Source organism: Sebastes umbrosus, chromosome 11, assembly GCF_015220745.1.
Source record: "Sebastes umbrosus isolate fSebUmb1 chromosome 11, fSebUmb1.pri, whole genome shotgun sequence".
Classification (NCBI taxonomy): Eukaryota; Metazoa; Chordata; class Actinopteri; order Perciformes; family Sebastidae; genus Sebastes; species Sebastes umbrosus.
The window spans coordinates 70,001-85,000 of NC_051279.1; the positions used below are offsets into that span (position 1 = coordinate 70,001).

General features: G+C 41.8%; 1 protein-coding gene across 5 annotated transcripts in view; it reads right to left on the reverse strand.

Annotated features, from left to right (window-relative positions):
- Window positions 1-15,000, reverse strand: part of LOC119496647 (RNA-binding motif, single-stranded-interacting protein 3-like) — a 180,658-nt gene that overhangs the window by 39,251 nt on the left and 126,407 nt on the right. For all 5 annotated transcript variants that reach the window (XM_037784105.1, XM_037784108.1, XM_037784107.1 and 2 more), the window contains 2 exons: window positions 9,108-9,265; window positions 8,090-8,169 (listed from right to left, as the gene is read on the reverse strand). In XM_037784105.1, the coding sequence (XP_037640033.1) occupies window positions 8,090-8,169; window positions 9,108-9,265 (238 nt within the window). The remainder of the gene's footprint in view (window positions 1-8,089; window positions 8,170-9,107; window positions 9,266-15,000) is intronic.

The following is a 15,000-nucleotide window of genomic DNA, read 5'->3' on the forward strand; positions in this document are numbered from 1 at the left end:
GGTCACTTTTGTGCATGTCAAGTTAATTAACATTGTCTGAATCAAATATATGGCTATCTAAAGAGTTCAGATATGTAAATTCTTAGTAAACAGGACATGGAGTTGAAGAAATTAAATTCAGTCCAAATGGAATGGAGAAAATGATTGCTGCAGTCACGCATAAATCGATCTTTGTAGCCCCGAGCACAACAACATCCCCCTTCTAACTCGGGGCTGTGTGTTTCTTGTCTGTGTCCCGCCAGGTGAGGAATTTGTGTGGTAAATCCCAACATCATCACTTAGTTTGTAGAGCAAACTGCTGCACCGTGCAGACAACTGCTCGGGTCTCATAGAAAATGAATGGAGGCAGAATGTTCTGCTCAGTGGATGTTCACCGTAACAGAAAGAGTCAGTGAGCAGGCACACTGAGGACAGAAACCTTTATTTCTGTTCCATTAAATTTATACTGTAGTCACATTTGATCACAGACCTGGTTTATTATTCATGATGTTATTCTAATCTTGTTTTATTAGGCATGTGGGCAGAAATAAAGACTTCTTTATTGACTCATGAGTAACGGGATCTTTTGTATTATACAGAACAAGTTGTAACCCAACGTACTAAATGCGCATCATGTTTTGTTCTTTCACATATTCAGGTATGAAACGATAACAGATGTTAAGCTTTTCTATGATGACTAGATGATCTAGTCTCCATCCAGTTATGGATGTATATAGTTGTCATTGGTTTGACTTGGGGGGAGGTTGTCCTTGGTATTTGGTCTATATATTTAATTGTAATTATCATAATATATTCTAGGTGTAAAAACGTTTGTAGCACTTGAGACATACACTAGCATAAAAATAATTTGGTATTTGTTAAATCATCTATCAAGCCAATTTTTTAAAGTTTCAAACTGAATCTGAATTTCTTGTTTTTGCCGTAAAATGTGCTTCTGAGCTTCATCCCTATGAAGAATGTGTGAACTAAAAGACCCACCCACACATCGAGCTACAATGTGGTGTGTGTACTGTAGTTGTGCGTCACTGTAGTCGATGCTACCAAACAACATAAGGCGTTGCCAAGAGCTGCAAACTTGACAAGGAACAGACAAAATACTACATGTGCTTGTCTGTTCGAATTGGGAACTGTTTACGAGATTTAGTTGTCCTCATTAACCGAGGCTTGCAGTAGTTGATTTACCAGTTTCATTTATCCATCACAGTGTCACTGCTTTGTGAATCAGATAGTGAATTCTTTCACTCCAGTTTTTGTGTTTTCTTTGCTTCATTTGGGGAAAACAACCCACTGTGACATCCTGTCGCTGCAGAGACAGGCGATGCAAATGGGAAATAAAAGATGTGAAGACTGCAAGATATGTCAATAAAATGACAGAGAGGTTGTTTGCCCATCTGGATGTGTGTGTACATGTGAATGCTAAAGGGTAGAAGAAGAAATAGTGCTTTACTGATTCCAAATGGAGTTTTCGATCTGTGGCGTTTTGTGTTTAACCGACAGGATGTCTACATAGGTAGCAGGGTGGGTGGATTGTACTGTGAAGAGTGGATCCCATACTGTTACCACTCATTGGAGCTGTGGGATATTGTAAACCACAGTAGGGCAACATGGAAACTGTTAAAACTCCAGCAGAGCAAACAAACATATCCATCAGTGTTGTGGTGAGAGGGACACAGGAAAAGAAATAGGAGGTAAAGAAAAATTTGGGGGCGGATGAAACACAACAGGTTACTCTAGATGCACCTGTGCCGGAGATACTTTAGATCTTTGCTTTGGTGTTTCTAAGCAAGGCACCAATCTGTAGGTAAGTCAAAAACCTTAGGGTGGTTTCAGTTTTCACTGTTGGAAGAGGGGGAATATCATAGAAGTGGGTTCCAATCCGTCAAATGGAAAAATTCTCATTTAAAACACAATCCAATCCATTAGCAAGCAACATGGGAAATCATTCAGTTGGAAAATGGGATCCAATCCCCAAATGTGACAAAATGAGGAATCCATTAGCTGGGCTGAATGGGATGTTTTCTTTAAGACAGCCGGCATCAAAGAGCTCAAAGCCCTGAAGAACAACGTGCACTCTAGAGGGTTACTTGTTCAAGCATCACACATGAGAAGACTGCTGCAAGGCCGGACCGCAGTCCGGACCGCGGGCCGGACCGCGGGCTGGACCGCGGGTTGGACCGAGGCTGGACCGAGGATGGACCGCGGCTGGACCGAGGCTGGACCGAGGATGGACCGCGGGTTGGACCGAGGCTGGACCGAGGCTGGACCGCGGGCTGGACCGAGGCTGGACCGCGGGTTGGACCGCGGGGTGGGAGGCGGAGTTTAAGGAAACGCTATGTGCCTGCTCTACGGGCCCAATGGATGCGGAAGATCGCCGGATGATCCGGGTACTTTATCACTCGGTAGTCGAGCCATTTTGGCTTCATGCTCCACTGAGCAACTCTCACAGGAATGAACGGGAGCCTCCAACGCTGGATCCAGGATCCAGTTCTCTTCATACATCCATCGTGAGGCTGCCACTCTCAAGTACCAACCAAACCATTCCCTGACCGCAAGTTCACTACATCTACTTCATTTTCTCATCACACACGTAAAGCAACCCACAAAGAATTGGCCGTGAAACAAGTAGAAATAAAATGTATTGATGCACTGGCATACAGTACTTATTTAAGAATTTAATTCCCAAAATGATGTTAAGATAACACCAAATGTCTTTGCAACTTTCAGAACTTGACAGTATTGATGTGACTTAGTCAGCGTTTCAAAAGCATCATATTTTACCACCCATAGCTACGTTTGAGTGAAGAATAAGTGGCTCCAAACAACACGCGTAAGCTGACTCGGTCTGGCAATGCAGCACACAATCACACAATCTTTTTCTCAGTACAAACTTGTTCCACTTCTTTCCTCCATTATCAGGAACATCAAATAAAATTAATTTCCCATTTATGAAAGTATTGAACCACTTCTGCAATGAATGGGGGCTTAATGCCTCGTGATCATACCAGATCCATTTATTATTGAACCTACTGAATGATAATGGGCCTTTCTGAGATCTGGACTCTTCATTCCTGTCCTCCGTTTGTCTTTCCATTAAAGGATGGCCTATTAAAACTACAACACTATGTCAGAAAGAGAGACAGAGTGATTAGAAAACAAGGTACAAGAGGAAGAAAGAGATTAGATGTGGGACAGAGGTGATAGAATGAGAGAGAGGATAACAAAGAAATAACATAAACAGAGAAGAAGATGTAATGGGGATAATATAATATAATATAGTATATATATATAAATATATATTGACTTATTATTACCAAATCTCAAATAAGCATAATCAACAAGATCTCTTGAGAAATGCTCAGCCTTTAGGGATGGGTCTTGTGTGTGTGTGCTCGCAGTTTGAGGGGTAAATTGTAAAAATGACTTTAAATAGAATCATATTAATTATTTAGTTAAATAGTTTTGGGGATTTATTTTTATATGGATAAAAAGAAAAAGAAATATACAAGGAAGGCGTATTCCTTAAAATGGAATTTGTATGTTTTATTCCACTAATCTTACACAGATTTGACTCTCAGCTCGGGTGTTGAGAAAGATTTGCTAATGTGCATAATAATAACAATATAAATTCAATAATTCTTGACCAGATATGTAAGATATTAATCCTGTTTCACTCCGTCAGTAGTAGAGGAGAAGCCCCGTGATATTTTTCTCCCTGGTCCATGAAATCAAAAGAAATGCAGAATCATCGCTTCATGTTTTTATCTTTGGGCACACCTTTGAAGTCAACATTCCCGCTATTTTTGGTCTGTTTTCCTTATTAAGTGCTGACTGTTTGAATCTGTCATCGAGAACAAGAACGATGTATTACATCAAGCTCGTACAGGAAGTGACACGGTCGTGATGAAGCTGTTCTTTAAGGCTGGATAGGGCGGGTCTCCCTCACAGCATGGAGCCACAACATTATCAAACGACGAGCACAGAGAAGACAGAATTACAACGTCTAGTAAATACAGAGACTCTGATTTAAACACCAGAGTATTCACTATACATGATGAGACATTATAATAGTAAAACTGTTTCCAACACGTTATTTATGGAGAATAAACATGAACATGAACCTATTCTAGATATTCATGTCACCTGACAATGAAGGCAATATACACCTATACAAAGCTTGACACATACTGACACAACCATGAAGATCCTGACTGTTTACTGTACGACACACACTGACACCCACACAGGCTGCAGAACGCAGGATGGAATGATACTGTACATCATTCACCGACTACAAAATGCACAGCTATACCTCACAGTATATAGAAGTGCAGCAGAGAGTGTGTGTGTGTGTGTGTGTATGTATCCAGGTGAGAAGCTGAGCCGCCCACCATGCTGTACCTCACTAATCATCCTGCCGGGCCACAGCTCTCTCTAGTCTGTCCTAGTCTGTGGTGCAGCCTCCATCTCTCTCTCTCTTTATTTGATGCTGCTGTATCTCCATCTCTTCCCTACTCTCTCATTCTGTCACTTTCAGTTTGCTTCTCCACACCTCAGCTTTCTCTTCTCTCCCACCTTGTCCTTGTTCTGTTATCTCAACTCATGTTTAGTCACCCCGCTTGGCTTTCTCTCTCTCTATATGTCATTCTCTCTCACACCCACACAGCCATCGTCATGACACCCCCGATCTCATCCTCATTGCATCTCCTCGTATCCCATCCTTTCTTCCTCCCTTCCTGTCTCTTCCCAGACCCCATCCTTCCCCTTCTCTCTTCCCCTCCTGCGTGCATGTGTGCATGCATGTGTGCATCTCAATGTGTCCTGCACAGTCAACAGCTAATTAATCACTCAGATCTTCCTGCTAAATCAACTCGAGGTGGTCGAAGGAGCACAGAGAGAGAGATGATGATGCTGAGACATTATCAGCCGCACTAACGCTGCTTGTACACAGACAGATGTTGTGACACTGCAACAGACAGATGTTGTAACACTGTACACAGACAGATGTTGTGACACTGTACATAGACAGATGTTGTAACACTGCACACAGACAGATGTTGTGACACTGTACATAGACAGATGTTGTAACACTGCACACAGATGTTGTAACACTGTACACAGACAGATGTTGTAACACTGCACACAGACAGATGTTGTGACACTGTACATAGACAGATGCTGTACCACTGCACACAGACAGATGTTGTAACACTGCACACAGACAGATGTTGTAACACTGTACACAGACAGATGTTGTACCACTGTACACAGACAGATGTTGTAACACTGCACACAGACAGATGTTGTGACACTGCACACAGACAGATGTTGTTACACTGCACACAGACAGATGTTGTAACACTGTACACAAACAGATGTTGTGACACTGTACACAGACAGATGTTGTAACACTGTACACAGACAGATGTTGTGACACTGTACACAGACAGATGTTGTAACACTGCGCACACAGACAGATGTTGTGACACTGTACATAGACAGATGTTGTAACACTGTACACAAACAGATGTTGTGACACTGTACACAGACAGATGTTGTACCACTGTACACAGACAGATGTTGTAACACTGTACACAGACAGATGTTGTACCACTGTACACAGACAGATGTTGTAACACTGTACATAGACAGATGTTGTACTACTGCACACAGACAGATGTTGTACTACTGCACACAGACAGATGTTGTGACACTGTACACAGACAGATGTTGTACCACTGTACACAGACAGATGTTGTAACACTGTACATAGACAGATGTTGTACTACTGCACACAGACAGATGTTGTACTACTGCACACAGACAGATGTTGTGACACTGTACACAGACAGATGTTGTTACACTGCACACAGACAGATGTTGTAACACTGTACACAGACAGATGTTGTGACACTGTACACAGACAGATGTTGTACCACTGTACACAGACAGATGTTGTACCACTGTACACTGACTGATGTTGTTACACTGTACACAGACAGATGTTGTAACACTGTACACAAACAGATGTTGTGACACTGTACAGACAGATGTTGTACCACTGTACACAGACAGATGTTGTGACACTGTACACAGACAGATGTTGTAACACTGCGCACACAGACAGATGTTGTAACACTGCGCACACAGACAGATGTTGTGACACTGTACATAGACAGATGTTGTAACACTGTACACAAACAGATGTTGTGACACTGTACATAGACAGATGTTGTAACACTGTACACAAACAGATGTTGTAACACTGTACACAGACAGATGTTGTACCACTGTACACAGACAGATGTTGTAACACTGTACATAGACAGATGTTGTACTACTGCACACAGACAGGTGTTGTGACACTGTACACTGACTGATGTTGTGACACTGTACACAGACAGATGTTGTACCACTGTACACAGACAGATGTTGTAACACTGTACATAGACAGATGTTGTACTACTGCACACAGACAGATGTTGTGACACTGTACACTGACAGATGTTGTTACACTGCACACAGACAGATGTTGTAACACTGTACACAGACAGATGTTGTGACACTGTACACAGACAGATGTTGTACCACTGTATACAGACAGATGTTGTAACACTGTACATAGACAGATGTTGTACCACTGTACACTGACTGATGTTGTGACACTGTACACAGACAGATGTTGTTACACTGCACACAGACAGATGTTGTTACACTGTACACAGACAGATGTTGTACCACTGTACACAGACAGATCAGATCCACTCCTTCCATTTTTACCTTTCAGAATAAAAGCCCGAGACATATAATATTTGCAGGCAAGTATTTAGCATTTTCCTGTCATTTATTCGTCATGCCCCCCCGGTGTGTAAAGGCCTTTATGGGTGTATTTAATCAAACTAATGTACTGAAGATAAGGAAGTCTGTTGTCGGTACCAAAACTCAGGAACTGGATTTGTACCGGCATTAAAGATTTTCAAACAATAAACAGCCCTATTCACGCGAGCTCTCCACCTGATCATGATGTGCAGGTGAAACATGTCAAGACCGCTGAGTTCTCATCAATAAGACACAAAAGATGGCCTCCGTTACATTTTATCAACACATACATACAAACCTCTGAACTTATTGGAGGTGCTTTTAAAGGTTGTCGGCAAACTGAGTTAAAACAACATGTTAAAAGAGTCTGACCTTTGAGTGCAGCCACCTCGGTGTATGTAGGAAGATCGAGTGTTCACACCCGGTATTAACATGCGTCCTCAGTGATCGGATCACTAGTGGACAGCTCTGAGTACAGCTGTGAACGCACTCAAGACGCATTGAAGAAGCATTGAGATCGGATCTTTCAGACCACATTCAGAGGTGGTCACATATGACCACATTCTTTTTAGCAGTGTGAAGTGAATGCTATGCCTACTCATCTGATATCCAGCTGGGATCCGTGGGATCACCGCGCCCCTCAGGTAAATAAACAGGCAGACAGGGCGCTTGTCAGCGTGGAAACGTCCTCTGTGCTCCACTGTATGACTAGGCACGCAAAGTGCATTATTATCATCCTGTCGGAGATCTGTCGGTGTTTTTGTTCCGCTGCTTTGCGCGGAGCTGACACCCGACCGCCCGCCTGTTCTCTGTCCTCTCGGCTCTCTGGAGCTCTGCACCCCTACAGGCTGTTGTCTGACTAAAGCCCCGGGGACCGCCGGTACAATAGCCTTTTATCTTGATGTTAATACAATGTACCAGATTCACGAATATGTAGGATATTACTACTGATATTCATGTAATATTACATCACAACGGCTGCTGTATCAGCCGTGTGTTTACTACGTGTTTATTTGCATATAGAGCGGGGAAGTGAGATCAGATCACAAGTGGTCACTGAAGGCGCATGTAGAGACGCGTTCTAATGCCAGGTGTGAACAGACGTACTTAAAGCTGTCCACTTGTGATCGGATCACTGAGGACGCATGTTAATACCAGGTGTGAACAGGGCCTATGATACACAGTGCTGCATTGTAATGAGCACCCTGACCTATGGAGGAGCGCCTTGCTCTTGCTAGAGGAAAACACAACTGTATCGGTGATCGACACCTACCTGTCATGCCTGGAGGCGTTTTCAAGAATTTCCCGTTGAAGTTTTGAATCACCACGTCACACTTCTCTGTCGACTCCATCCTGACGGAGAGAGAGAGAGAGAGACAGACTTCTGTTACTATTCAACATGCACAAAAGGAGCTGTGGTTCTTTAAGAAGTGTGAATGTGCTATTTGTGGAGATGTTGGCATGTTAATGTGTCCCGCGATATGATAAGTACATTTAAGGCCTGCCTATTGTGCTGGTTTGTCTGTGCGTGACTGAGCAAAACGCCCGAGGTACTGTAGGGCTGTGCATGTGTGCGTTTGTGTGTCTGCGTGTTTTCTATGGGGTTTCCTCTCCTTTGTCCGGGTTTAAAAGCTCCATTCAGTCTGATCTGTTGTGTGTCATGTCCTCTTTGTCTGCCCCCATTCAGCTCTGCTCACCCAATCACAGCTCAATGACTAATTGCCTGCTTGATAAGCAAAAGCCTGTGTGTGTGTGTGTGTGTGTGTGTGAGAGAGAGAAAACTGTGACATGACAGAGGAACTGTGTGCATGTGGTATGTGAGAATGCATGTGTCTGTGTGTGTCGTTGGGTTTTCTACACACAGCCAGTGACCCTGAACGGAGCCCCGACTGCATTTTAATCACTGACACACTCCACGGTGTAACTGAGAGGACCACACACACACACACACACACACACACACAGAGGAGGGTGAAGAGGCCAAGGGTAGAGGAATGTGCGGATGTACAGTATCATCACAGTGGATTTCCTTTGGTTTTAAATGGCAGGAGTGAACTCCGGGTGACGGTGCCTCTAGGAACTGAAGAGATGAATAACTGTGAATCTGTGTTATGTTGTTCCTGATGAGTAATTATAGTTTGTCCAGCAAAAGCCAACATTTAAATACATCTGAATGTGATCGACAATTGGCATGTAAGATTCAGCACCAACAGAAAATCACAGCTGACGGTGGGAAATGTGACATCAGTTCCAGTTTGTGAACACGCGGAGTCGTCTCTCTCCGTGCATACCTAGCGAAGCCGACTCCTCTGCTCAGGCCGTTGGCGTCCCTCAGTATCCGTGTGGAAATGACGTGACCGAAGGGCTTCAGCATGTTCTCCAGCTCCTGCTCGTCCATGGACAGCGGCAGGTTGGAGATGTAAAGGTTGGTGGGGTCCTGCTCCTGTTGCTGTTGGGAGAGACAGAAGATGTGGACATCAGTAGTTATCACCTAGGGCTGTCAGTCCATTAGGGTTAGGGTTAGGACGCTTTTATGCTATTTATTCTTAATAATCAATCACTGTTCTCTGATAGATCAACAGTTCATATGCATAGAAATGGCCTGTGACGGTGAATGGTACAGATATTGGATTCATCCTCACTTGTGCAGCAAAACAGTTATTTTCCTTTTAAGTGTGTAAAATGCCCAAACTGAAGTAAGAAAAATAAAAAAGGTTACCATAAGCCTCCCCTAGAAGCTGGTTCTGCAGCAGTGAGTGCATTAAAGGTTAACGCAGTGCCATTCAAGTTCTTTATTTCCATATTTATGACTGAATATCCAACCTCAAAAATATCTGTGAATTTAACTCAAGTGGCAAACTCTCTGAAAAGAGGAATAAACATGTCATTGAAGAGGCAGCGCACCGGCTTCACACTCGGAACCCCTGAAGCAATAAGGAAACCCCCTCCGGATTCATACATGTGAGCTGAGCTGAACCGAGCTGAACTGAGCTGAACCGAGCTGAACCGAGGGAACTGAGCTGAACCGAGCTGAACCGAGGGAACCGAGCTGAACCGAGCTGAAGGGCTGGACCGAGCTGAACCGAGGGAACTGAGCTGAACCGAGCTGGACCGAGCTGAACCGAGGGAACTGAGCTGAACCGAGCTGAACCGAGCTGAACCGAGGGAACTGAGCTGAACCGAGCTGAACCGAGCTGAACCGAGGGAACCGAGCTGAACCGAGCTGAAGGGCTGGACCGAGCTGAACCGAGGGAACTGAGCTGAACCGAGCTGAAGGGCTGGACCGAGCTGAACCGAGGGAACTGAGCTGAACCGAGCTGAACCCAGCTGAACCGAGACGAACCGAGGGAACTGAGCTGAACCGAGCCGAATCGAGGCGAACCGAGCTGAACCGAGGGAACTGAGCTGAACCGAGCTGAACTGAGCTGGACCGAGCTGAACCGAGGGAACTGAGCTGAACCGAGCTGAACTATCTATCTATCTATCTATCTATCTATCTATCTATCAGAAAGCTCTTCATATTAAACAGTAGTGTTTCACATGTTTTATATTCCTCTAATATCTCATGGGCACAATCCCGAGCAGCAGAAACGCAGAGGGAATGGGACAATGGTGGTACGGTGGATTCTACGTATAGTGTGTGCTATACTGTATACTTCATATTATATGGTAAGTGTCCACAATGTTTAGTTTTATTTTGGTGCTATGGCAAACAACTATATACTGTATGTGTGATATATGTATGTGTGATATACTGTATGTGTGATATATGTATGTGTGATATACTGTATGTGTGATATATGTATGTGTGATATACTGTATGTGTGATATATGTATGTGTGATATACTGTATGTGTGATATATGTATGTGTGATATATGTATGTATGCATGTGAGTGTTTTTGAGTGAATACTTTGTGACAAAAAGCTGAGCATAAATATTCCCTTTATCCATGGAGGCTTTTCCTTTGCATGCACCGGAGCCGTTTGATTTCAGGAGTGGCAGTTCCGAGTCTGGCCGACTGTGACCGAAGCCATCTATGTAATCAGTGACTCAGAAGAAGCAGAACAGCTCCGGTGAACAAGTCTGAAATATTTTACCTTTCTCTCTGAGTCTGAATATCTCTCTGAGTCCGCAGGGATTCTCCTTTGGCAGAGTGTCCAACACACTGAGTGGCACAGTTGTCTTCCCACACAGGGCAACTGGCTTTCAATGTAATCTTTTACATTTTGCGTGCGCGCTTGCATGTGCGTGCATGCATTTATGCAAGCAGCAACATCTAAGGGGTAGAGTCATATGTAACAGCTGTTGAATCTGTAATTGATCTTCCTTAAAGAGTTACGTCACTGAGATCATCGAGGGCTTTTACTTGCACCACAGACGTGGTTGAGCTAGAGTTTCACTGTTGTTTATATCACAGGACAGGTTTTAAACCAACAGCCAGGTACCCACATGAATACCGATCATTCCTCCTGTTCAAACAGGCAATTAGAAGATTCCTGCCTAATGCATCACATTAGCTGGAAATAAACCTTTGGATGCATTTTTGTGCAGAACGACGATCATCACTTCTATTAAGATAAGATAAGATGAACCTTTATTAATCCCCAGAGGGAAACTAAGGTGTCAAAGCAGCAACATCAGCAAACAGAGTGAATCACAGGAGAGGTAAAGGTAAACAAAAATTATAAAGACAATAATAGAGATATAAAAGATACAGAGTGAATGGGTGAACATAGTGTGTACAGTCCGTCAATAAATAAATGTAGAATGTGCAATAAATAAATGTAATATGTACATATGTGCAGTCAGCAATAAAGTGGTAAATAGGATGTATAATGTAAAGTGAGTGTAAAGTGCGCCAGTGGTTAGAATCCAAGATGGTTGCAGATAATGCATGTTAATTTCTTAATTATTGGAAGCCCATAAGGAGGATCTCTTCATGTCCAGTATGAACAAGAGGAATGATTACAGCAAGCACAACCTGTTTCAAAGGCCCTGTCTGTTCACCCGAGGAGCTCAGTGAGACCCCGCGTACCCCGCGGACCCCAGCGGGAGGTCAGTAGAGTAGGCTGTCCTTAATGTGGCCCAGGACACATTCACTACACACTGCTAAAATAAGCTGGCCCTATGTGAGCCTATGTGACCCTAAACATATCTACATGATGTAATCAAACATGTCTAAGTGATGTAATCAAACATGTCTACGTGATGTTATCAAACATGTTTACATGATGTTATCACACATGTCTACATGATGTAATCAAACATGGATACGTGATGTAATCAAACATGTCTACGTGATGTTATCAAACATGTCTACGTGATGTAATCAAACATGTCTGCATGATGTAATCAAACATGTTTACATGATGTTATCAAACATATCTACATGATGTAATCAAACATGTCTAAGTGATGTAATCAAACATGTCTACGTGATGTTATCAAACATGTTTACATGATGTTATCACACATGTCTACATGATGTAATCAAACATGGATACGTGATGTAATCAAACATGTCTACGTGATGTTATCAAACATGTCTACGTGATGTAATCAAACATGTCTGCATGATGTAATCAAACATCATGTAACATGTTTACGTGATGTAATCAAACATGTCTACATGATGTAATCAAACATGTCTACGTGATGTAATCAAACATGTCTGCATGATGTAATCAAACATCATGTAACATGTTTACGTGATGTAATCAAACATGTCTACATGATGTAATCAAACATGTTTACATGATGTAATCAAACATGTCTACATGATGTTATCAAACATGTCTACATGATGTAATCAAACATGTCTACATGATGTAATCAAACATGTTTACATGATGTAATCAAACATGTCTACATGATGTTATCAAACATGTTTACATGATGTAATCAAACATGTCTACATGATGTTATCAAACATGTCTACGTGATGTAATCAAACATGTCTACGTGATGTAATCAAACATGTCTACATGATGTAATCAAACATGTTTACATGATGTAATCAAACATGTCTACATGATGTAATCAAACATGTTTACATGATGTTATCAAACATGTCTACGTGATGTAATCAAACATGTCTACATGATGTAATCAAACATGTTTACATGATGTAATCAAACATGTTTACATGATGTTATCAAACATGTCTATGTGATGTAATCAAACATGTCTATGTGATGTAATCAAACATCATGTAACATGTTTACATGATGTTATCAAACAGGTCTACATGATGTAATCAAACATTTCTACATGATGTTATCAAACATGTTTACGTGATGTAATCAAACATGTCTACATGATGTAATCAAACATGTCTACATGATGTAATCAAACATGTTTACATGATGTAATCAAACATGTTTACATGATGTAATCAAACATGTCTACATGATGTAATCAAACATGTCTACATGATGTAATCAAACATGTCTACATGATGTAATCAAACATGTCTACATGATGTAATCAAACATGTTTACATGATGTAATCAAACATGTCTACATGATGTAATCAAACATGTTTACGTGATGTAATCAAACATGTTTACATGATGTAATCAAACATGGATACGTGATGTAATCAAAAATGTCTGTGATGTAATCAAACATGTCTACATGATGTAATCAAACATGTCTACCTGATGTAATCAAAAATGTCTACATGATGTAATCAAACATGTCTACATGATGTAATCAAACATGTCTACATGATGTAATCAAACAGGTCTACATGATGTAATCAAACATGGATACATGATGTAATCAAAAATGTCTACATGATGTAATCAAACATGTCTACATGATGTAATCAAACATGTCTACATGATGTAATCAAACAGGTCTACATGATGTAATCAAACATGGATACATGATGTAATCAAACATGTCTACATGATGTAATCAAACATGTCTACATGATGTGATCAAACATGTTTATATGAATTTATATTAACATGTCTACATGCTCTACTGTACTATTCTTTCAGACAGGGTTAGAGTTAATGTTTTATTTTGCAAACTTTACATGAAATGGTTGAACGCATGGTGTGTGACCTTCTCATAATCATACAGACATATCTGACTACACTGTGATATATTCTGGTTGGCAAAGACCCGAACAGTTGCCTCATGGGACCCAGTTTATACCCAGTGACAAACTGCAGCCCAGTGTGGTTAGAATCAGTGGGATTGTGCTATGCACAATAAGAAATAATGGCTTAATAAGGCCTGGGTTGAAAAAGACATTTATATACTCGGTTACTGTGAGAAACCGTTACAATAAAAAGACAACTTTAAGGCTCTACAAAAATGTGAATACCCAAGAGAAGATTCAGCAGTGAAACACTGTCTAAAGCTAATAAGGCTAAAGCTCATAAAGGTACCAATGCACATCCAAGTTACAGGAATCACTGAAGTAACTAAAACACATCCATCGCCGTGTCACACTGACTCGTAAGTTACACGTCTCTGAGTTTCTGTCACTCAAACAAATGAGCTCCAGAGCACCTGAGGCTATACTTTAAACTCTTACTGTGGCTGTGGACTTTGTCATTATCAACAATAACTTACTAAACTAGACACAAATGATTTCAGTTTCCAGTCCAGAGTTACTCTGCGTGTAGCAGAACCTCCCCTGGCCATCTCTGGAGGAAACACTGAACAGTCCTGTTCTCAAGCCACAGAAAAGATGAAATGGTAAAACAGAAGATTTCCTCTCCCTGCGGTCAGTGTGGTTGCAAGCTAATATCATCCAAAGACAATATGTCTTAAACAAGATCTCACAGTGGTTTTCCCAATTCCAGCAAATGTGGGTCAGCTGTTTTGTTCCTGTACACATTTTCCGTCCAGTTTGCAGTGACTGTAACGAGGGGAATGAATGTGAAGAGGGATGCCATAATCTCTGCTCCAGTTACTGATTAGACACATGTCTAGTTTACTCTGTCTCATGTCTCAATCCAGGGAAATCAGGAGTGAGATGGGCAGAAAATCAACAGGGGTGGGTTATTGAAATCACATTACACTTCTTCACTACACACCTCATGACACACCTGGCTGTAAAAGCATCTGCACAAGGACTTCTGGGATATGAGATGAAGTGCTCTGGAGAAGCCACATGTGAATGAACTCTGCTCGACTTTCTCAAAGTTACTTCTCAGTGAT